Here is a 24,425-nt window from a genome sequence, read left to right as displayed (position 1 = left end):
GTGGATCAGATTTGGAACGCAGCTTCCAAACACAAGCACACCTGTCAAGTCCAGCAGATGAAGTCATTTTCCTTTTCTACCTATTACCCTGTGGCTGAGAAATGGACATCTTACTGAAAGTCTTCAAGACAGTCAAACAAAATGCAAATCTAACTAACCTCACATTAGTTGGGTGTGCACAGTACAAATGCATAGACCATTGCACCCGTATTACTTAGATATAAGCAAAAATAGGTGAGGATTCAGGGGGCAATCCACAACGCAAAGCCATTTGCTCCAATTTGAACATTTTTGGATTACTATTTTAGATCTGCACCAGACTCTCAATTCAGATTACAAATATATCCAAATGAAAACATTGCCATCAAGTCCAGGAAATGGAATAATTTTTGCATCCTCCATTATTTGTTACAAATACATATTGTGCTTTTGTAGAGTGTTTGTCATATGTCCCGTAGCCTCACACCAGCATCCTGCTGCCTGTCTTTAGAGGCACATCCCCGCCCCCTCCATGTGTCTTCCAATAATCTATGTGACTGGCTGCTGGTGACCCCCTGTGACCTCCAGCTGAGTGTCATGACAACGGGACACTGACAAATGTCGGAGTAGATATTGGCTTCCTCAATCTCCTAAGCCTCTCTCCTGGGTAGGAAACCTCCCACGCAGTCTGGCCGAGACACTGCAGAGGAGAGAGACACGGGGAGATGTTGCGTGTTTGCCTACCCGTCGGCCTGTCAGCCCGTCCGCCGCACTGAACCCGAGGTTATCGAGTAAAAGGGCACGGGAGGCGCAGGGAGGCGAGGATGCAGACAGGAAATAAGAAAAAGGGAGCGTGATGTCAGAGGCATCTGAATGCTCTACGTGTCGCGCTGCTGAAGTGTGTGTAATTGGGGAAGGGGATTGCAGCGTGCTGATTGGAAGCAGCGGCGGGGCGGGTTGCTGCGTTATTTTGGAGCACGCTGTGTTAAGCCGAGTGTTAAAGCCAGATGTGTGAGACGTGTGTGTGTGTGTGTGTGTGTGTGTGTGTGTGTGTGTGTGTGTGTGTGTGTGTGTGTGTGTGTGTGCGCGCGTGCGTGCTTAAAGAGAGAGGGAGGCTAGAAGGTAGCGAGCACTGCGTGTCTGGTATATTTAAGTGTGTTGTCAGGTTGTTGAAGAGCATGTGAGCTGAGCTTTGGTGAATGTGTGTGTTGCTGGGTCGTGTCGTTCCAGCCGTGGTGAAATGTGACTTTTTTTTTCTTTTTTTTCTTTTTTTTTTTGCGAGTACGTGTGATTGGATGCGCAGGGGTGGGTGCGTGCGTGCGTGCGCGTGCAATTCCTCCCAAGCCGCTCCACCTTCCCAGCAAACTGCCTCTGCATGCATAATTAACCAGGATGACTGGGGAGGTAAACACACAGAGAGACGTTCCAGCCCTCCACTCTCTCTGTGTGCCTCCGCTTTGTGCATCTGCACGCGTGTGTTTATTGGTGTCAGACAGACAGACGGACCAGGAGCAGGAAGGAGATTTGAAGCCAAAGTGCTTCAGAGCCAGATTTGATGGAACGAGCTTTCTCTCTCTCTCTCTCTCTCTCTCTCTCTCTCTCTCTCTCTCTCTCCTTTTGTGTGTGCATGCGTGTTGAGAAAGGAGATAAATCCCATCTCAAGCTGCCTCTGAAGATGATGTGATGAAAAAAGAGGAAGAGAAGGGGGGGGGGCTGACTGGAACCAGCCACAGTTCTGCGCATTATGAACCATTCAGCGGAACAATCAAATTCACCCCTCTCTCTGTCCCTCCCGCTCCTTCTTTTCCTTCTTCCCATCCCTTCCCGGCAATATTTCACTCTGAGGCAGACGCATTTAAATGCTTCAAACGAATAGATCCTCCCAGGTATGATAAGGCGGAAAAACGTTCAAATTACAGTATAATAGAAACAGTAAAGATAAGGAACGATGTTGGATGCAGCTCTGGTGATCAATCTTGGGTAAAGCAGAGCTTTTTTTTTTTGCCCATAAAGCTTAAGAAGTTGCCTAATTAGCAATTTATGGACATTCTACAATTTGCACTTATGCTGTGATAGTTCTCAAAAAGATTTCGCAAACAAAAAATCTAAAAAGATGTGAGGTGCAGTAGTATTCAGTCCAACTGAGTCAACACTTGGCAGAACCATCTGCTACAATGTCTGCACATCTAGACTGACATTTTTGACCATTCTTGGCTGCTAATTAAATCAAGCTCAGTCAGATTGGAATGGAGAGCATCCATAAATTTAAATGTTCAAGTCTTAGATGAATTGGAATTAGGTCTTGGCTTTGACTAGGCCACTCTTACACATGCTAAGCTTTCTAAACCATTTTATATTAGCTGTGCTTGTATGTTGCAGTCCTGTTAGAAGGACTGCAACTGTATGCCCCAGTTTAAAGTATTTTCTTGTGTCTAACAGGTTTTCTTTTAGGATAGTCTTGTATTTATCTCCATTTAGCTTCCCATCAATTCTGACTAGTTCCCGTGTCCCCATTGAAGAAATGCATCCGCACAGCGCAATGTTATAAGTACTCTGTTTCAAAAAATAGTGAGATTATATGTAAGAGGGATGTGCAGTGCTACTTTTTGCCATTTGTGGTGTTTTATTTTCTTTCCTTTTTTAACCTTTAGGTCTCATCTGGGATGTTTGTAAGTTCTGAAGGAGGACGGTTGCGCTGGACATAATCAGTCAATGAAACTTTAGTCACTGTGTAATACAAAGTGCTTTACAGAGGTTAAAAAGAGATGAACCAACATGAAGAGCACCATAGAGATGTTAAGTAAACGGGTAATCCAGAAAAATACGTCCAACAGTTGCAGGGGATGAGAAATTGAGGAAATGCAATAGAGTAGATCAAGGGCTAAGCATACTTTTCCAAGATACTATGGGGGCTCTTTGTATGTAATGTGCATGCAAATGGATGTTTGGTATTTGCTGCAGTTTGTATTTCCCAAGAGCTCAGGTTGTAAAGCTCTCTCACTAAATCATGCATCCTCCTCTGTCCTCTGCACCCCCTTCTCCTTGTCGTCCTCATCAAACTTATCATTCACTGCTTCCCTGCTGTTGCATCCCCTCGTCGTCCATCTCTTCCCCTCCCCTCTGGTAGCTTGCATTTTCGCCCTCTCTCTCTCTCTCTCTCTCTCTCTCACCTTCTATTAGGCCACCAACGCCTTGTTGTCTTTTCCCTCTTGCCACATCCCCCTCTCTATCAGGATGGTTGAAGAGAAAAAAAAAAGAACGAAGAGGAAGACGGGATGATAGTGGAGCAGGAAGGAGAATTATCTTCCTTGTGCAGATATCACTTTGTTGAGAGATGCAGAATACGGTCAGCTTCGAAGAGGAGAAGATGAGAATAGAAGGCGAAAACGTGGGCGTCTTGCTAGATGCATGCAATCTATAGATGCATAGGCCTGCAGATAAAAGGCGCTATGTAAGTTTGCTTCTCCTTCAGAGCCTCCTGCTCTGTTCTAATGGACAGACAAACAAGCAGGGAGGATTTGGTGATCTCAGCATGTATACTCCATCCTCTTTCCTCTCTGCTCCTCACTGAAGCGGAGACGTTGTGCATCTACAAATATGGCAATCGGTCGACGCCATGGTGCCGGGCTTCTGTATGGAAGATAACAGTGGAGGAAGGGAGGTGCAGAATGGAGATGGAAGGGAGACGTGACGGGAATGTAGACGTTGCCATACACACGTGTGTGTGTCTGAGAAGAAGCAAGCGTGAAGTAAATCGATTTGAGGGAAGGTCTCTTTGGTTTCTTTGTTTTGTTTTAAAGGAAGATGTGATCAAGTGCAAAAATACAATTACGGTGTCATGCCTTGCATTCACACCTTCTGGAACTTTTTTGGTATTTATTTTCTCATGTTACAACCTCAAACTTTTATGCATTTCATCAGGATGTTATGTAATAGACCAACACAAAGTAGTACATCATTGTGAAGCCCAGGTAAAATCAAACATGGTTTTCAATGTTCATATGCAAACAAAAATCTGAAGAATAATTTGAGTAAGCCCCATTTGATCTGATTCAGTACAACTTCTTTCCTTCAAATGACATTAGTCAATAGAATCCAGCTGTGTAATAAAGTCCCAGTATAAACACAGCTGTTCTGTGAAGACCTCAGATGTTTGTTAGAGGATGTTGATGCTTTATTTCTTGGAAAGAATGGCGGACAAAGCAGATACGTCCGGTATAAAGTTGCTGAGCAGTTCACAGCAAGGTCAGTATCCTAAGAGTATCCTCAGTTTCCCACAGACTTTGATTAAATCTTCCATTGGAGAATGTTCATAGGATAGCACAACTGCAAACTTATCAAGACATGACTGCCCACTTAAACTGATGGGAGACCACTGATCATAAAATCAAACAACAGGCTCATTGTAACTCTGGAGGAGATTCATAGCTTAGTTGTAAGAAATGCTTGACAGGTAAACAAATAATCATACATTCAACAAAGCCATAGGAAGTCCTATTTAACACACAACCCATGTAGTGGGCACAGCAATTTATGAAAGAAGGCACTCTGACCAGATGAGACCTAATAAAAAAATAATAATTCAGCCTTTTTGTAGACTGATCTGTTCAGGAGAAAATCAACACTACACGAAACCCCAAACACATCCTCCTGCGAGTGAAATTTGGCTGCATTGTACTGCTGATGGATGGATGGATGGATGGATGGATGGATGGATGGATGGATGGATGGATGGATGGATGGATGGATGGATGGATGGATGGATGGATGGATGGATGGATGGATGGATGGATGGATGGATGGATGGATGGATGGATGGATGGATGGATGGATGGATGGATGGATGGATGGAAGTCCTGAAAAATAACCTGTTAGAACTTTCCCTTTAAAACACCTGGATATATGGTCAGTCATGACTCAAAGCATAGTCATCTTTTCAAAATGGCCCAATCAAAATTCATACCCAAATCCAAATGAGAATCATTCACAGGTGCTCTGCATCCTTTCTAACTAATTATGAGTCAGCAAACTGAATGCTAAACATTTTAGACTTGACTCTTTTTTCCATTCTACATCAAAACAATCACGTTGCATCCCAAAAAACACAATAAAGTTTGCTGCTGTAACGTTGCAAAATGTCAGAAAAAATAAAGTTCAACAACCGTGAATACTTCTGTAAGGCAGCACACTCTCAAAAATGTTCAGTGTGGGATGAGAGCCCTTGCTCTGTTGGATAGGAAAATATTGTGCATCCTGACTGATTCTGCCTGCTGTGAGGAGCATTCTTGGTTTGGGAGAATCTCACTCCCTTCTTGTGTGTGTGTGTGTAAACAAGTATAGCCACGCATACATCACCCCAGGTGGAACAGTATTGAGCAGAGATTGAGGGGGCAAGGCATGTAGGAAGGAGGACAGTAGGTCTCCATCTGAATTTATAAGAGTCTGTCTGTCAATGAATGTGGGTGCGGGTTTGTAGTATGATTTAAAAACCGGACCACAGCGTTGCACAACACGAACAGAACCAAACTCTGTGGCAAACCTAGATATAAGCACAAGCACACATTTAATGCAATCAGGTTTCACACAAACACACACACACAGAGTTTTGAAAGATGGATTGAAAGCTGGGATATTGTGCTGAAACTAGCTCTCTCTCAGGCACGCACACTCAGAGGCTCAACGCTCTGTCGCCAGGTGACTCTTTCCCTTTCATAGATCTGCAGAAGTCTCCACTCTTTCTCTGTTAGTCTTTCTTCTGTATAAACACATTCACAAACACACACAGACACACACGCACACCCACATGCTGGGGAAACAGTGTAGTCCCCACACGCAGTCACATGCTGGAAGAGACACATCGTACACTATCAACACCAGCCCTCTGCTGGTGCATTCAGAGCATGCGCATGCACGTTGTATTCTCCATGGAGGAAGCAGGAGTTTCTATCTGAGTCGAATGCAGAAAGGAGTTGGCGGCCAGCTGAAAATTTCATAAACACCTAAAAAGAGTAGAATACTATTTATTTGACAGCTTAAATGCAATGCTAGTAAAGGATTGGACCACCGACTGAACAATGACCCAGCTCTCCCTGATAGCTTTAACTGCTTTGTTGCACGCTTTGACTCTCCAAGCTGCAGGGAGCCAGAATATCTTCCCCAACCTCTCGTCCTGCAGCTGTACCAAGTGACCGCTTCCCTGAAAAAAGACCAACAAGGCTGCAAGTCCAGACATGGTGTCAGGTCAGACGCTTAAATCCTGTGCTGACCAGCTAGCAGAGGTCTTTCTGGACATCTTCAACCTCTCCCTGCAGCTCTCCACGGTTCCTGCCTGTGTGAAACCATCCGTTATCGTGCCTATTCCCAAGAAACCAATCATCACCTGCCTCACTGATTATCGTCCTATCACTCTGAGCCCCATCATCATGAAGTGCTTTAAGAGGATCCTCCTAAAGTGCATCAAGACCACCATTCCTGCTGGCCTGGACAGCCTGCAGTTTGTCTACAGGGAGAATCGCTCCACGGAGGATGCTATCTCATTAGCACTCAGCTCTGACTCGTCTGCAGCAACCCAACACCTATGTAAGGATGCTCTTCATGGACCTCAGTTCAGCATTCAACACCGTGCTCACAGACACGCTGGCTCTGAAGCTTCACAACATTGGATTATCCACACCTCTGCTCCAGTGACTTCCTCACCAACAGACCCCAGGTGGTGGAAACCACATCTGCTCCACTCAACACAGGAACGCCACAGGGTTGTGTCCTCAGCCCTGCTGTCTTCAACCTTTTTTCCCAGGACGGTTCTGCTATCCACCCCACAAACACAGTGGTGAATTTTGCGGACGACACCACTGTAGTAGGTCTCATCGCCAACAATGACGAGTCCCACTACAGGGATGAGGTCAATCTCACCCCGTGGTGCTCCAGGAATAATCTGATCCTGAACACAAGACCAATGAGGTCATAGTGGACTACAGGAGGTCCAAGAGGACTGAACATGCTCCTCTCTGCATACAGGGGGAGGTGGTAGAGCTTGTGGACAGCATTAGTTTCCTGGGCATCCACATCTCTGACCTCTCCTGGTCCATAAACACCTCCCACCTGGCGAAGAAGGCCCATCTGCTCTTTTTCCTCAGGAAACTGAAAAGGTCTGGACTTTCCACTAAGCTGCTAAAGAACTTCTACAGAGCTACCATAGAGAGTGTTTTATGTATAAGCATAATTGTATGGTATGGGAGCTGCACAGTTCAGGAGAGAAAGGACTTAGTACGGGTGGTGAGAACAGTGCAGAGGATTGTGGGATGCTGTCTGCAGGATTTGAACTCAATTTGAGTTCAAATCTCCACTGATCCCACCCACCCAGGCCATGCACTCTTTGCCCCTCTCCCATCAGGTAAACGCTTCAGAAGCATTAAATCCAAAACAAATAAACTTAAAAACAGCTTCTTTACAAGAAGAGGGCTATTGTCCCCTGATGGGAGATTTGCTGCCAAACACGTTAAAAATCACCCCACTGTAACTAGCCTATCATACGTTACATTCACGTTAATGTTATTGCCCATTTGCACACTATTATCTCAGAATATCTAAATGTACATTTCTGTAAATGAAGCCTCAAATCATTGCACAAAAGCACCTTATTACCTCATTATTTGTTATCTGTGACTCATTAAGGACAACTATTTCATATAACATAGTATCTTTTGAACAATATAATGAGAAAAAAACACTGTAACCCTTGTTCATTGCCTGTTTGTTTGTATGTTTGTTTGTTTGTTTGCCTTTTACGTGTACTCTTAGCCGAAATGGCCAAAAATAAATTTCACCCCAGTAACACGCAGTGACAATAAGGAATTTTTGAAACTTTGAGTCATATTATTACTCAAGTATCGCAACTCTTACTTGGTGTAAATTTTATAGCTAGGCTACCCACTGCGAGTAACTTCATGAATAAAGAACCAACTTATTTAACCAAGAATGCACCAGAGAGACAAAAACCTAGAATTTGTGTCTAAGTGAGCCTTCTTATTCATACACAAGCTTTGTTATTTTAATGTTATTTTCTATCAGCTGAGCTCATTGAGCCATTCGGAGGTCAAATTAATGTACAGTAAACAGTAGATATTTGTTATTGGAAGTACTTTTCATTGTTCTAACATTCTGTATATATATTGATTGCTGTAAGTATCGCTTTCAAGTTTAATGTCAAAAAAAGATTTAGAAAAGTGTTTCTTATGCCTGAATTAGATGTTTTGTAATTATGTTAGTCTTTGTATATTTTTTCTTTGTGGTCTTTAGAAAAGCAGAATTTCCATATAACCTTATATTTTTGTCTGTCTGAATGCCTTCTTCTGATGACACGGAATTATATACACAATGAAAAATATCAGTAGTGCTTTTGTTGTACACTGACCAATCAAACTAGGCAAATAAAACTCAATATGTGTGTTTGGGAATGTATGCAACACATTATCTACCTTGGATCTAAACTCCTGATTGTGTCTGAATATGTCTTTTTCTCAAAAAGAGAAACTTACTGTAACTTTAAGTTACTTTTGAAATCCACGCGCAAGTTCATTTCAGATTGAAAAATGTCTACACCTCAAGTTTAACAGCAATTCTTTTTCTGTTTCCTCTCCTTCTTCCATCCATACCTTCAGAACCCCAGACCCCCCTCCTCCCCTTCCTGTTTTATCATACCTCCCCCTCCCTGCTCATGCTACAGACGGAGTGAGTTATGCAGTCCTTCCGTGAGCGCACCAGTGGTTACCACAGCAACCAACCCTGCTATCAGCAGGAGCCCCATGAATTATCTCGCCTGGAGACCTACCGACAACACCCACATCATCCCCATCCGCAGCATCCACACCCAGGCCCTGGTCCACATCCAGGCCCTGGCCCAGGGCAAAACAGGTCAGGCTATGAGGCTATGTCTAACACAACAAATGCGCCAACAGGTGGAGCGGCTGGAATTGGAGGACCCAAGGATTGTTACAGCCAACAAAACTATTCTGGGTACCCTGGAGGCAGTGGAAATGGAAATGGGGGCTCTCCAGCCTCACAGACAAAGAAATCCTTTAGAGGAAGCAAAGTTCCCCCACCAAGCCCTAGTCAACACCTGCAGGGTCCTGGGGGCTATGGTAATCACATGGGCCCAGGACATTATTCTTCGCAGTATATGAGCGAGGGCCATCTCCAGCAGAAGTGGGATGACCCAGCACAGTTAGCACAATATGAACAGGAGATGGTGGGTCGACTGGAGGCTGGTGCTTCCCCTGCACCTGGCTCCTCCCAGTACATGGACTCAAATATCTTGGGGCACTCCCAAACCCCCTGCCACCAGCCTTCGACCCCAAGTTATACAAGCCCACACCACCATCCCCACCCTCCTAACCCTGCCCCCTCACCTTTGATGTATCCCCAGAGTCACCTGCACTACCCTCAACCCTCACCCTCTCCATCCCCATACATGGAAAAATGTAGTCCCATGCCCCATTGTTATAAAGGCTACAACATACCTCCAAATTCCCAGTATGGTAGACTTAGCAGTTTGAAACAGGGTGCTTACAGGTCAACCCAGAACAGCTATGGGTACCAGCAGCCAACACCCAGAGGTTATGAGCAGCAGACCTCTTTGCAGGCAATGGCCAACCCCCAAGAACCGCACCCTAAATACCAACACTATAATCAACCCCAACAAAATTACTGTCTTTCAGAGCTCCCTGTCCGATCTCCAGAACAGTATTATCAGACCTGTAGCCCCTCCTCAAGCCATTCTCCCGCTCGCTCTGTTGGGCGCTCACCCTCGTACAGTTCAACCCCTTCACCACTAATGACCAACCCAGAGTCTTTCCAGTATGGCCAACCACCAATGACACCAGGAGCTGCCTCGTCCTCCTCGTCTTCTTCGGCTGGTATGCAAGATCAAGCCAGTGCAAACACCATGCTGATGCCCCCTCGGTCTCACCCTTCACCCAGCATATCCCACACAGCATCCCACAGCTATACCACGACACCACAAGCAACCACAATGAAAGAGCGCTTCTCGGAGAAGCTGTTATCAAACCCCAGCTTGTGGAGCCTTAACGCTCTCACCTCCCAGGTGGAAAATATCTCCAATAATGTTCAGCAGCTTCTGCTTTCAGAAGCACTGGTTGCAAACAAGAAAGGTAGTAAGCGCAGCAGTGGTGGGAGCAACAGCAGCACTGGAAGTGTGGCATCCACGAAGAAGGGTGAAGAATACAAAAGTCCTCCATACCCAGATAGTGGTGGTAATGTGAGTGGGGGCACAATGCATGAACCCTACTCTACACCACAGCATCAACCATTGCCCATGGAACTCCATGAGGGTGGTTACTCCAGCAGTAGCGATGAACCATTGGACAGAGGGTACTATTACTATGCCCAGGGCAGAAGTCCAGCCCAGGCCCAAAACAATACGCAACTCAGTCTAGACACAGCCTCCTCTTGCTCCATTGCTTCCCCAGATGATATGTCTACAAGGTCTGGGGACTCAGGACTGCACAACCTTACCCCTGATCCTATGAGATGTCAGACAGGGCAAGGGAGAGACGGCATGAGTACTCCAGGGAAGAGTATTGGTGATGAGAGGTCTCCAACAAGCATAACAATCCCCAGTCCTATGAAACAAGAACGTGATTCTCCACCAGATATACAACATATCAATCAGCCTGTAAAAGAGAACTTTGAAGAATCAGCTTGGACTGAAAAACCCGCTGAAAAAGAAGAGGAAGCAATAGAAAAAACACTTGACTTCATTAGTAATTCAGACTCAACCAACCCTTTAGAGAAGCGAGAGAAATGGACAGATGAGGAAAAATGCCCAACTTTCTACAGCAAAATAAACATGGACATGGCAGAAAAAAGCTATTGCTATGAGGAGACAATGTTCCAAGAGGTCCAGAGCAAATATGACTCAGACGCAAGAGACTCAGTTGAACAGTCCCCAGCTGATCTCTCTGATTCCAGTAACAAAGATAACTTTAGTCAAGAGATGAAGTCAGAGGCGTTCAAATCTGAATCCCCAACTGCATCTGAGAGCTCTGTGAAAACATTGCCTTTTATCTCAAGAGGAGACCTTGAGCAGGATCAATATTCGACAGAGAAAGACAGCTCAGCAAACACCTCTCCAACCTCCCGAGCTGAAGTCCAGGAAGAGTGTAGCTATGACAAGAAGGAAAGCAGAAATAAGGAGAATGGCGAAGAGGTGGTAGAAAAGGGAGAAGAAGATAAGGGAAATGAAGATGAGAAAAAAGACATTGAAAAAGGTTCTCTTTTGCAGCTTTTGTCTGGAGAGGTCAGGGAGAAAGTTAAAGAGAAAGAAAGTCTGTTATTAACTGAATACCACACAAATGATGAAGATATCCAAGGGAGCCCTTCTGAAGATCTCTGCAGCAGAACAGAAAGTCACAATTTAACGCTCAATACTGACATTGATTTTGCAGGGGGGCCTGGTCATCCAAATGCAGCAGCAGCAACAACAGCAACAGATGCTTCAACAAGGGAGTCAGCCATTGGCGACACAGTACCTCAGCCTCAGTCGGCTATGCCAGTCTTCTCTGCTCTCAATGACAAGGCGGCTCCTCCCGCTCAGGCTAGAGATCATATTGATCACAGCGATGCTAAAGTCCTGGAGCCAGACTCTCCTCAGCTGCCAGGGAAGTCAATACTCCCTTCTGCCCCTTCCTGGGCAGACACTCCACCATCTCCTCAAAAAGGTGATGATGATATAGAACCAGGCATAAGTTGTGCCAGTGCTGTGACACCACTAGCTAAACCAGAGCCTATGTTCCCATCTGCTCAGCCAAGAACATACGGACGTAAGCATGCTAGGGGAAGAAGGAGAACAATGCATTCAGGTGTGGCATTAAGGCGGCAGTTAAGCTTAAAGAAGGAGGAAGAAAAGGAGCATGAAGAAACAGACTCCTCCACGCAAAAACCAATCATGCCCCCAAGCAAGACTGTTTTATTCTCAGATCAAACTAACCTTACACAGCAGGATACTATTGTGAGCCAGACTCCTAAAACGCTGACAGATAGTTTTCAATCGAGAATGTGCACTCGCTCATTTAATGCTCCAGATATTCAAAAAGTCGAACCTAATGTGAAGAGAAAACCAGGTCCAAAACCAGGTCCAAAACCAGGATCTAAGCCCGGGCCAAAGCCTAGTGCAAAGCCAGGGTCAAAACCATTGCCAAAACCAGGTCCTAAACCTGGCCTAAAAGCAGGTCCCAAACCTGGGAAAAAGACAGGTCAAAAACCTGCACCAAATGAATCAGAAGTGCCCATGAAAACTGAAACCAGTGTAAGACAAAAACCAGGGCCAAAAGCAAATTCAAAGCCTGGACCAAAACCTGGACTAAAGCCTGGATCAAAACCTGGACCAAAACCAGCACTAAGACCAGGTGCAAAACCTGGGATCAAGCCTGCTGAGTTTTTGACCTCTATAGACGCTGCTCCCATCAAAGCCCCAGTTGGTCGCCCCAGAGGATCAATTTCAAAAGCAAAATTGATGGACCGAGAGAACGCAAGACAACAAGTTCCAGAAAAGCAAAGCCAGACCAGAAAGGCTCTAAAAACTACAACACTCCAAGAAAACCAGGATGTAAAACCTTCAACAGAGGAAAAACACACTACCCCAGAGGTAAAGGTACCAGAAAGGGAGAACAACAATATGGTCTTAAGATCCAGAAAGCCCTCCCAGGATAAACTAACAAAAGACAAAGAAAAGGGAGGGGAAGACATTCAAACCCAGACACCAGCAGAAAGTAAAGTCAGCGATGTTTTTCTAAAAGTAGAAGAGGCCATAGTTGAGGAAAAAATTCAAACTCCAAACATTGATACAATGATAACCACAGATATTTCCATACACTCACCTGCACCACCTGCAAGACCAGTCTTATCTGAGGCATCGAAGGATAAGACGCTACCTACACTAAAACGCAAATCTAGCCCAGAAATCGCCACAACAATTGTAAAAAAGAAGAGAGGTCCAAAGCCCAAACTGAGAACTTTGCCACCACAGCCGGTCCTGTTTGAAGAGGCTCTACCCACACCCACAGAGAAGAGTGTCCAAGGCCCCAGAAGAAAGCGAGGACCACCCAGGAAAGCTTCTCTGGTCATTACCTCACTCAAAGATGCTCCTCCTGACAGCAATGGATCTACCAACAGCGATGTGCCTGTTGTGCCTCCTCAGTGCCCCACTAAAACAAAAGTACTCCCCCCACGCAAAGGCAGAGGGCAAAAATATGAGGCAATGGTACAGAAGATTACATCTCCTAGCTCAAAGAAACACCTCCCAGCTACCCAACAAGAAAGCAGTGTAAGTGAGGATGCCACATCTAAGGCTTTTCCTGAATCTGTCCTTAAGGAAGGTGAGACTTATATACAAATAAATAACACTGAGACAACCGAGTTTACAAAGGAGGAAATGAAACAGCAAGAAGGAGCAATCCTGATGGAGGATATTTCACAGGAAAGTGTAAAGCATGACCTAAGTCAAGAGGAATCCACAACAGATATAGTGAGACCATTAGTGGTAGATGAGGTTACAAACAAGAATGACAGAAGTCAGGAAAAAAGCAAACCAGAAACCAAGATGGATGTTGTGGACTATAAGGCTTTGACTTCAACAGAGACAGCATTAGAAGTTGGGCCTGTAGGTGAGGGGACACAACAGTCTTCCGAGAGTGTTTCTACTGATGCCAAAAAGTCTGTCAGAACAAAGAGAAAGAGATGGGCCATGGTAGAAAGTACAGACGCATCCGTAGTAGCTTTGGAAGCAGACAGTCTCATAATCACAACTCCAAGGCTTGCAAAACAGAGAGCCATTAAAAACAACCATGAAATGCACCTTAAACAAAGAAGGAAGAAAAGAAAAGGGGAGGCCAATTTAGAGGGAAATGAGACAGTGCAAGAGACAAGCACAACAGAAACACCCCAACCTGTAGAAAAGATAGGGGAGAACGTGACCACTACAGAGTCAACAGACCCTCTACCAACTAACCAAGATAAGTTCACAGAAACCCCTCAGGCTGTCACTACAGAACTTATTCAAAAACCTCGAAGAGGCCGAAAACCATCTACAAACCCAACCAAACGGAAGAGAAGCCAAGCCTTAATTGAACAAACTTCTGGAAAGCCAGTCAAGGTCCACAAAAAACCTGGGCCAAAACCCGGGATGAAAGATGCCATTGAGGTTATTGAGGCAGTCGTAAGGGCAGCTGGATGTGAGCAGGACAAAAAAGAAGAACGAGAAAAAGAAGAGAGGGAAAGAAGGGAAGAGAATATAGAAGGCGAGGAGACTATTATTGTGGGTCCTGTGGTGACTGTAACAGAAAAACAGACAGAGGTCATCTCTGTGAAAAGAATCAGGAGGAGACCACTCAACAGAAATTCAAAGCTATCCTTTTGTCCTTATGTCCGGATCAACAACTCCAGAGACTTTTCCTCTTGGTGTGCCATAGTCAACAAGCCTGAAGACGCCGTTGTATTTCAGAGACGTAGAAAAAAGGGCATACTTAGGATGAGGAATCCGTTCACAGTTGCAAAAGTAGTACCACACACTGCTGCCATGCAACTAGGACCGTTGGTAAACTCAAATCTATCGGATATGCGTCTTACATGTTGCTTGTGTGGGAAACCACCCAACTACAAAGACCTGGGGGATTTGTGTGGACCCTACTACACAGAGGATAGTATTCCACGGAAGATTCTGACTGTCACGCACACACAACTCTTCAGGGAAGACGCCAACAAGGCCGACGGGAATGACAGTAGCAGCAGTGAAGGGCCAGGTACCTCCTCAAAGACTGAAGACACAGTGAACTCAGAAAAGGAGGGAAATACAGAACCTTCCACTGAAGAGGCTGGTGACACCAGGCACCATCACTGGCATTACCGACGGCTAGGGAGACCCGAAAGACCGTGTCAGGAGGGTGGTCCGAGAAGACTTACTCTCAGAGAGAGATTCAGAAGAATGAAGCAGCTCCAGAGCCTCTGCACGGCCACTTCAAAAGACCAAGAGGACAATGAAAGCACGTTCCAAAGGCTACAAATGGAGGCAGTGGCCAAGGAGCACTGGGCTCATGAAAACTGTACCATCTGGACCAAGGGGATAATTATGGTCGCTGGAAGGTTATATGGACTGAAGGAAGCTGCCACCAAGTCAGCTCAAACGGTACGTTAAATATCCTGCAGACACTCAACACATGTTCAGACATGTCCTTTTTTTGTCAATTGATTGATTTATACCGATTCTTTACTTGTTTTGTTCTCTGTCCGATGAACCCCAGAGCTGTCACAAGTGCCAGGTTTTGGGGGCATCACTCAGCTGCTGTTGGAGAGGCTGCTCTTATAAATATCACTACATCTGCGCTAAAGAGATAGGTAAGAGACTACGGTGGGAAGCAATGAGAGCATGTGGGATGAAGTATAACAAAAGCCAAAGTGGAAGGATAAAAATTTGTTGGAGCTTGAGTTAAAAAAAGAGGGAAAAATTAAAAGGGGAGGCAAGAGAAAGTACAGGGAACCGAGAGGGAAAATGCATCGAAGAGTTGGAATATTGAATGCGAAAATATATGTCTGAGAGCTCTGAGGGAAAGAAAACCCAAGCGAGAGCTTTGATTAAAGGGGATGATGAAAGCAGGAGTATGAAAGAAAGAAAAGGGAAAGAGAAAGTGGTGGTGGGGGGGGAGAGTTTCTATGTGTGCATTATTGACTGCAACCCCTGTGGCTCCATCCATCCACGCGGCTGTCGGGGGTCTGAATGTGGGTGTGTGTGTGCACCTACTGGTGGTGTGTAACGCTTCCCTAAATGCTCCCTGATGTTCATCTAGGAAGCACGTTACCAATATGTATGTCCCCTCAGCTCATCTGTGTGTGTGTGCTCCTGTTTGCGGTTGCCATTGGAAGTGTCAGCATGTGTGTGACACGGCTTACCCATGTGAAACCTCATGCCAGAGAGGTACAGTGTGAGGATTAGAAGGCCTGCCACGTCTGCAGAGCCAGCACACGGAGAGGAGTGAGGCCCTTTTTAATCCTGCTGAGTGCACCAGCCATATCTGCCTGCATGCTCTGCAACTCATCCACTCAGTCGCACCCATCTCTCTTTCTTCTTACTTTCGATGCAATTCTTTCTTTTGCATTTTTATCATTTACTGGCTTTTGCCATCTACATGGGGCTCAAAATGTTGTGCATCTGTTCGATTAATTTTCCTTGTTTACCTGCGACACCTAGCTTATCTTCCTCTTTGCTTTTTCTCTTGCTGCCTATAGGCTGCACATTCCACGAGGATGATTTTTCCATCAAATGCCCGAAACATGAGGTAAGAACTGAAAAAATGTTATACAAACCTAATAATATTCCAGCATGTTGAACCTTGTTGCCGATGAGGTTTAAATACCTGATGCGCTTTTCCGTCTTCAAATTGATACTTGGGTTTTTTCAGCTGGATGCTGTTGTAGAGTTGAATATATTACATACCCCTTAAAACTTTGCATTGTTTGTCATCTTACAACCACAAGCTGAAATGTTGTTTTATTGGTATTTTCATCATACACCACCGCAAAATAACGCATATTTGTGAATTCGAAGGAAAATGGTCAAATGGATTCTAAAGTGTGGCATGCATTTTTATTAAGTCCTCTTTATTCTGATGCCTCTAAACAAAATCTAGTGTAATCACTGGCATTCTGAGGCCACCAAATAAAAAGAAGTCAGTTTGTGTTTAACTTAAAGTCAGTATAAATATATCTGAAGTTTTAAAGCATTGTTAGAAGACATTATTGAACAAACATCATAGTTAGACTTTAAAATAACATTGAAAGACTTATGTATCTCATGGAGCGCATTTCAATGGATTACTGATAAAAGGAAATAGTATGGCACCATTGCAAACCAGTCTAAACTGACTAATTGACTAATTGGGCAAGGATAGCAGTAATCAAGAGAACAGCCAAAAGGTTCATTTGTGGCAGAAAACCAACACTGCACGTCTCATTGAACACACCATTTCCACTGTAGGGATAGTGGTGGCAGCATTATGCTGTGGGAAAATTTTTCTTCAGTAGGGATAGTGAGTGTGGTCAGATTTGATTTTAAAGAAGGACAAAGCCAAGACATTCCAGGGGTACAACCTGTTAGATGATGCATAGGGATCAGTTGGAACTTTGCTTCCAGGAGGGTCCAAACCACAGATTGATGGCTTTAAAGGGTTTTGATCAAAGAATATTTGAGTGTTAGTTGCCCAGTGAAAGTCCACATCTGTATCCAGTTGTGAACGTACGTGAACAAGTATGTTCACACAGATTCTCTGTCCAATCTGACTGAGCCTGAGCTATTTTTGCAAGAGAATTGCTAACAATTTCTGTCTTGGCGTGCAAAACTTGTACAGACATACTGCAAAAGATTTGTAGCTGTAATTGTAATCTTAACTCGAGGGGTTGTGAATAAAATCCCTGCAACATTTGTCAAATTTTCAATTATAAAGAAATTCTAAAACGCATAATTTTTTTCCTCCCACTTTACAATTATGTGCTACATTCAGGCTACTGCATGAAATAAGAATACCATAAGTTACAGTTTGTAAATAAAACATTTGAAGGATAAATGCTTCTAATGTGATGTAAATGGGTTTAAAAGTATAAATGGAAAGTTGGCAATAGCTCTATGTGCTTTAACATTTTCCAGGCAATAAATCAATATTAAACCAGTGGAAACACACACACACAAAATCTAACAGAGAGGGGTCTAGCCTTGCAGTAATATTTTTTTTCTAAGGTGGCTATTTTTTGAACAATTTCTCTGAGATTAAAGCTCCCATTGCAGGTTCTCAGAGCACAAACAAAGGATTGTTCGTGTGAAGCATTGATTGAAAGCATAAAACACATTTTGTGTTTCTGCATAACAGTTTGGTATGGGGAGCTGCACAGTGCAAGAGAGGAAGGATTTAGCACGGGAGGTGAGGACAGCGCAGAGGATTGTGGGATGCCATCTAGAGGACCCAGACTCAGTCTATGCTGCACAAGTCCAGAAAAGGGCCAGGTGCATTACCACGGGTCCCAACCACCCAGGGAAATGCACTGTTTGTCCCTCTTCCATCAGGGAAAAGATTCAGGAATATTAAATCAAAAACTAACAGACTTAAAAACAGCTTCTTTCCCAAAGCTGTGAGGGCTATCGCCCCCTGCTGAAAATCAACTAACCATCAATCCTGTTCATAATCTGTTAAATGTTACAATCACACTACTGGTTACTCAAGTTTCTGATCTGATGTAAATCTAATCATTTATACTCCCTCTCACTTGCAAATGTGTAGTACCACACTCGGGGACTGTTTAGACATCCATGCATATTGCACAATTCTGTCACTAAATTCATTGCACGGATTTTTTTTTTTACTTGAAAATTAGTTCATTGGCTGCTAAAGACTATCTGCACACTTAAGACCATCAGGGAGGGATGTGGTTGGCCAGTGCAATCAACTTCATTGTAAAAAAATAAATGAAGAAAATTAAAATCGTGACTTGTTGTGTCTGCGTGTTATGTGCATTTATGCGCATTCTGAGCCAGTATCTGCCTCACCATGCATTTCATTATGGTAATAGATATTGTGAATAAAACTTTTTGATTCTTGATTCTTTGATTAGTTAGACAACATATTCCCAGCAAAGGATTGTACCTTTGCAATTGGACTAATTTGCATCCCTGTTGGCAGACTGGTTACCAATGAAACTTTCAGTGTTAGGAGTCCAAAAATGGCAGAAAATACAAAAATTAGCTTAGGATCAGATCAAAAGACAAATGCTTCTAACAGTGAAAATCAGAACTAGAAATACAATAACATGGAATATGTTAGAGTATTGATGTTAAATGTAGATCACTGAGTCTCCATGCATGAAGTAAAAATAATACCATATGAATGGGGGACTGTTTGCATAAGTAGATGACAATATGCCAGCCCAATAATGAGCCAATGTACTAAAAACATAACAATTATGTTCTCTTTTGTTTAAAAATGAACAATTGGACGTACGAGGGGTACTTCATAATGATGCATGCTAGTGCATTTTTTTTTTCTTTTCACCACTGGTCCTCTTCCTGTCCTACTTTTCCCTTTACAAACTCTCTTTACTTCTGCACATGCAAAACGTGAATTCACACGTGTGTTATACAGGATACTCTGCAAGACACAGCTCAGGATGAATAGTGTGTCAGCTTATGCAAAACAGAGTAAAAAGGGGGGGGAAAAGGGAGGGCACTTTTGTGGTTATTATCTTTAAACTACAAAGGACAGATTCGTCATCCCAAACTCGTCGATTATTAAATATTCTCATCAACCTAAAACGATCGAAAACCCTCGGACCTCTGCAACTACAATGGCCCCATGCTTTTTTTTTTTTTTGGTGCACATTTACTGGCTGCACCACACCTGCCTTTCCTGTGGGACAGACACCATCTGCTGGTGATGAATGGACACTGCAGCACGGCGTGGAAGGTCAAATGCGAGGGGGTGGTGGAGGGAGCTGGAGATGCTGACATTCAGCAGAGAGCAGCAGTGCATTGAGGCAGCGGTGGCACCAGCCTCCCTCCCCCTTCTTCTGCATCTGCATTTTCTCTTCCTCCCTCCCTCTTCCTTCCCCGCTCTCCTCTGTGCAGACTGGCAGGGATGAAAAGCTGGCAGCTGATCAAAACACCCCGCCTACCACCGCCGCCTGTTATCCTCCCCACACGCTCTCTCTCCGCCATTGCTCTCTAGTTCTTCCTCTCATTATTTCTCCTTCCTCCTCCTTTTTTTCTGCTAGCCTCATTCCGCTTCTTTGCTCCCCCGCTGCTCCATCTCTCCCAGCGCCTCAATCCATTCACCTTCTGATATCCTATAAGCTCCCAGTTTTGTTTCCCCCCTCCCTCCATCCTCCCTTCACCCTTTCCCCAATCAGCCTCTCTCTCACCCGCTGCCTTTCTCATCCCCTCCCTGCACCTCCACTCCCATGTCTGAGCAGCAGCAGAGACCAAGTGTGAGAAACAGAAAGAAAACGAGAGCAAGTCGGAGAGAGAGAGAGACAGATTGTTGTTAGCTGAGCTGAGGCAGAGCTGTCATCAGGCTGAGGGATCTGAAGGGCTGCACGTCTGTCCCGAGCCAATTTAAGCTGAGCGGCCTAATCAAAGGGAAGAGGAGACATGGATAAACACGCACAAGCACCCCACCCATGGGCCCCCACGTCACAGGCATCTCTCTATCTTTTTACAGCGAAGCGTTTGGATAAAATGCACCCAAACGTAACAAATTATCAGTGCATCAACATGAGATGATTATTAGCAGATTAGTTGTAAGATCGGGGCATAAAAAAACACAGGAGACGGGGAAACACAGACACATTTGGTCGGCGACTGAGCTGCGATGAAAAGCAGAGTCAGGACAGCTACGCCAGGGAGCAGCAGACCTAGGGAGGCTGAGACGGTGCGAGAAAAGAAGAGGAGCACCTTCCTGTGAGGATGAGGTGGAGAGACTAAAGGCGTAAAAAAAAAAAAAAAAAAAAACTCATGTGCTACTACAGGGACGTGAACACAGAAAGAGAGAAACAGAGAGGGCACAAGAAGAAAGACAAGGGACGGAGGGCTAGGCAGAGCACCGGGGATAGGCAGCCGGCAGTCTGGAGGGCGAATGAGAGGCACGTGAAGGCCGAGGAGGAAAATAGGGGAAATTTACAGTGCCTTGCAAAAATATTCGTTTGTTTTTGTTTTTTCCCCACACACTTTCTCAGATTTAAAACCAAAACATCTGTCTATTTTTAGCATGATTTGTGATGGATCAACACATAGCTGTGAACGCGGTGGAGAGCGATTGTATTCTCCGTGTGATTTAATCTCAGTTTAAATGCAGCTGCTCTGCGAAGGCCTCGGAGGTTTGTTAGAGGACGTCAGTGAACAAACAGCATCACGAAGCCCGACAAACACAGCGGACGGAGCAGGGAGGACACTGTGGGGCAGTGTAAACGAGAGTTAGGTTCTGAAACAATGTCCCAAGCTTTTTGGTTCGTGATAATTAGATTTTGCTCTATTGTTTGCCACGCCGGCAAGAAGCAATGTGTGGCAGAAAACTATACAATGGGAGATTGTGGCCACGACATCATGCTGTAGGAATGCTTTTCTCAAGCAGGGACTGGGAGGCTGGTGAGAGTTGATGGGAAGTGATGAAACTAAATGCAGGACAATCCTGGAGGAAAAACCTGGTAGAGGCTTCAAAGACTTGAGTCTGGGGTGGAGGCCTTTCAGCAGGATCCCTCAGTGTTAGAATGGTCCAGTCAAAGTCCAGATTCAAATCTAGCTGAGAACCTTTGGCGACACTTGAAAACTGATATGCATCCAGTCTGAGAGAGTTTGAGCTAATTTGCAAAGAAGAATGGACAGAACATTTCTAATCATCATCATCATCATTGTCTTTATTTATCATTGCAACATAAATTCCAATGAAATTTATGGCCCAAAAGACTTTTGCTTATAACTTCATCACAAAATATTAGAAAGTATTCAGTAAGGGAATAGATTTCTATATGTTAAAAACATTAAAATTTCATCCTTTTCATCTCACTTCACAATTTAGCAGTAGCCTACTTTGTTTTGGCTGATCAAATTGAATCCTAGTAAAATATGTTGACCATCTGCGGCCACGTTACAACAAAAGAAGAAAAGGTTTGAGGGGTATGAAAACTTTTGCAAGGCGCGTGAGCGCACCACTGTCAGAACACCAGGGCAATTACACGGTTCTCTTTTTACAGCGAAGCTGGTCAGCTGCATCCGTCTCCCCTTTTATGCAGCTGCCTCTCTTTGATGTTTTCTGCACATTTCTGCAGAAAAAGAAAAAATCCTCTCTCTCACAGCTCAAAGTGGCCTGGAGGCTCTCCACCTACATCACAGCTGCCTGAAGCTTTTTCAGAACCCAACCAAAGGAGGGAAAAAGCTCATAAATTAGAATGAGGAACATCGCTTTAAATGTCTCTAAATCTCTCCTCTCTTCTTCTGCAGGACCTGTAAGATATCCCTGCATTCCACCTTCTCTACCAAAATCATCACTCCGCCACCTACCCTGCAAGCCAAAAATGCTGCAAAAACATGCAGTGATGAATGACAATGGACAAGCACGATGGCCAGAGGCGGCGCCGAGGTGCGGAGCCAGGAGCAGCTCAGACACTGGGGAGCTGAACAGCTGCCTCCTCAAAACGCTCCCTCACAGCGAGGCAGGGGGCAGCGACGATGGCGATCAGGGGGGGCGTGCTTCTGTCCGGACCCCATGACTAACTATTGGAAACGCAGAACAAGGAACCCGCGAGTGTGCGTCCGCATTCTGACGTGTTCCCATCGCCCTCAGACAACTGGACAGGCCGCCTCGTCCGGGGGGGGGGCCAACAGGATCACATCTGTGTGTTTCAACGTGTGCGTATGTGACGACCACTGCATTATCATTCCACCGCCACACCTTCACCCTGTGTTTGTGTATATTTGTGCAGAAGTGCATCTTCAGCTCAAGATCTCATCTTTCCTGGGGGGGGGGGGGAATATATATATATAAAAAAATAAAGAAAAAAAATAAAAACACTGTACCAAGTGTCAAACATGGTGGCGGTAGCATCATGGTGTTGGACTGTTTTGCTACCAAAACAGCCTAAGAGAAGAAACACAAGAATACGGCAACCAACCACTGGATGTACTATCTCAATGTCTGCATTTGTGTTTGGAACAAGAGACGAAACTAAAAATAAACGAGGAAACTGTAAATTATGTTGCTTTACAGCTTCTAAAGAAAAAAAAAAACAGTATTTTTTATTATTTTTCTTTTTGGTTTGTTTGGATATAATGCTCTTATCTTTAAAGGTGTATATTGATGTGCATTATGACTAGGCAACATCATTGCGTCAACCTTGGTATATGTCAGACTTTGTGTTACTCAGAAATTAAAATATATAGATATATAAGAAAAAAACAAACAAACAAAAAAAAAAAAGAACAACAACCATTAAATCTGTTGAGTTTAATTCAACTGTGTGCACATTCAGTATATAGAGCAGACGACGTCATCCAAGCGGATCAGACGGGGCCTCGGATTACGGACGCCGAGTCGGTTTCATCTCACTTCATGTCGATGTACAGAAATCTCCGATGATGTGTAATTACTCCGCAGCCGCGCAAAGAGACGCTCCACTTGTCTGTTTGTGTATCGAAAAATGTAGCCTCCTCTCTGCCGGGCAATATAACGCTGCGCTGCGCAGAGAGACAGTTAACGTTCTAGTCATATCAGAAAGAGACATATTTAAGTATTAAAGCAGAAAAACAGAGTGCAAAAACGCCACACCAAACGTCCTCTCTTCGAAACTCATTATTTAATGGTGTACAGAAGTATTTGACGCTGTTTAAATGTAAGATGTGATGTACTAATATAATTGTGTATAGTATTTCCTAGAGATGTTTATTTTCTATAAAATGGAATACGTTATTGCTTATAAAATGTTATTAAAAGAATCCATTGATGATACAAAAAAAAAAAAAAAAAGACCTTTTTTGGAATGTCACTTGTCTTAAGTGGGAGCATGCCGTTTTAATTGATTTTCATGTCTGTTTGTTTTGGACTCGATGACACAGCATCACTTTGTTTGAAATGTTTTTTGTAACGCCAATGTTAAATATACCAGCACCTTTCAATGCTGCTACAACCAACGCCTGCTGTTTTTGTCTTCCCTCGACGACGCGCACACGTTGACAGCACAGTTTTAGGGTTAACAGTTACTTACAGCATGTTTTCCTTTTCGATATCTCATAGTTTCGAGATCTAAAAATCCTGTTATTTCTGCAAATTTCCCACATCTAATAGACGAGTATTTACTGAGACTTCCTGGAAGTGTTTGGGCTTTGCAGCATTTGCATTAAACGCACACATAAAAATCTGAACAGCACAAAATATTCTTCTAAAGCTGCTTAAGGGACGTGAAATCTCAAGAACTACAAATGAATAACAAAACAGGATGTCAGCTAAAGTGGTTAACACTTGCCATTTTGGTGAGTGCATTAAAAAAAAAAGCTTTTTATCTTTTGAAAAAGTAATGAAAACAAAACAAAAAATAACCAGAACATGAAATGTCTCTGTCAGTGTTTTTGATGGATTATATTTTAACCCAATAAAGAGAAACAATATGTGGCTGTTTTGATTTTCCCTTAAAATTAGGCCAGCTTAAACTAAATTAGCATTTGTGTTGTTGTTGTTTTTTAGGCTAAATTGAATAAGCAGATATTCAAACTGATCTTAAGTTTCAAGATATTAAAATAAAATGTTATAAAAACACCAGCAAAGAAAAAAAAACGGCGTTATCGCACCCTGTAAAGTATAACCTTTACCTCGTGACTTCACTTTCCCATATATGGACATAAATGCATT

General features: G+C 43.9%; 1 protein-coding gene across 1 annotated transcript; it reads left to right on the top strand.

Moving 5' to 3' along the window:
* Positions 1 to 8,639: 8,639 nt before the first annotated feature.
* LOC105933042 (retinoic acid-induced protein 1) lies at positions 8,640 to 23,710 on the top strand. Its single transcript, XM_012872411.3, has 4 exons — positions 8,640 to 15,178; positions 15,294 to 15,387; positions 16,276 to 16,325; positions 22,025 to 23,710. The coding sequence occupies exons 1-4, from the start codon at positions 8,717 to 8,719 to the stop codon at positions 22,031 to 22,033; spliced, it is 6,615 nt and encodes a 2,204-aa protein (XP_012727865.2). The 5' UTR covers positions 8,640 to 8,716; the 3' UTR covers positions 22,034 to 23,710.
* The last annotated feature ends 715 nt before the right edge of the window (positions 23,711 to 24,425 follow it).

This window comes from Fundulus heteroclitus, chromosome 16, assembly GCF_011125445.2.
Source record: "Fundulus heteroclitus isolate FHET01 chromosome 16, MU-UCD_Fhet_4.1, whole genome shotgun sequence".
In the NCBI taxonomy this organism is placed as follows: Eukaryota; Metazoa; Chordata; class Actinopteri; order Cyprinodontiformes; family Fundulidae; genus Fundulus; species Fundulus heteroclitus.
This window is presented reverse-complemented; position numbering and strand designations above follow the sequence as displayed.

Coding starts and splice junctions, on each gene's coding strand:
- LOC105933042 (XM_012872411.3), top strand. CDS start 8,717: ATGCAGTCCTTCCGTGAGCGCACCAGTGGTTACCACAGCAACCAACCC. Junction 15,179..15,293: donor CCACCAAGTCAGCTCAAACG/GTACGTTAAATA, acceptor GATGAACCCCAG/AGCTGTCACAAGTGCCAGGT. Junction 15,388..16,275: donor CATCTGCGCTAAAGAGATAG/GTAAGAGACTAC, acceptor TGCTGCCTATAG/GCTGCACATTCCACGAGGAT.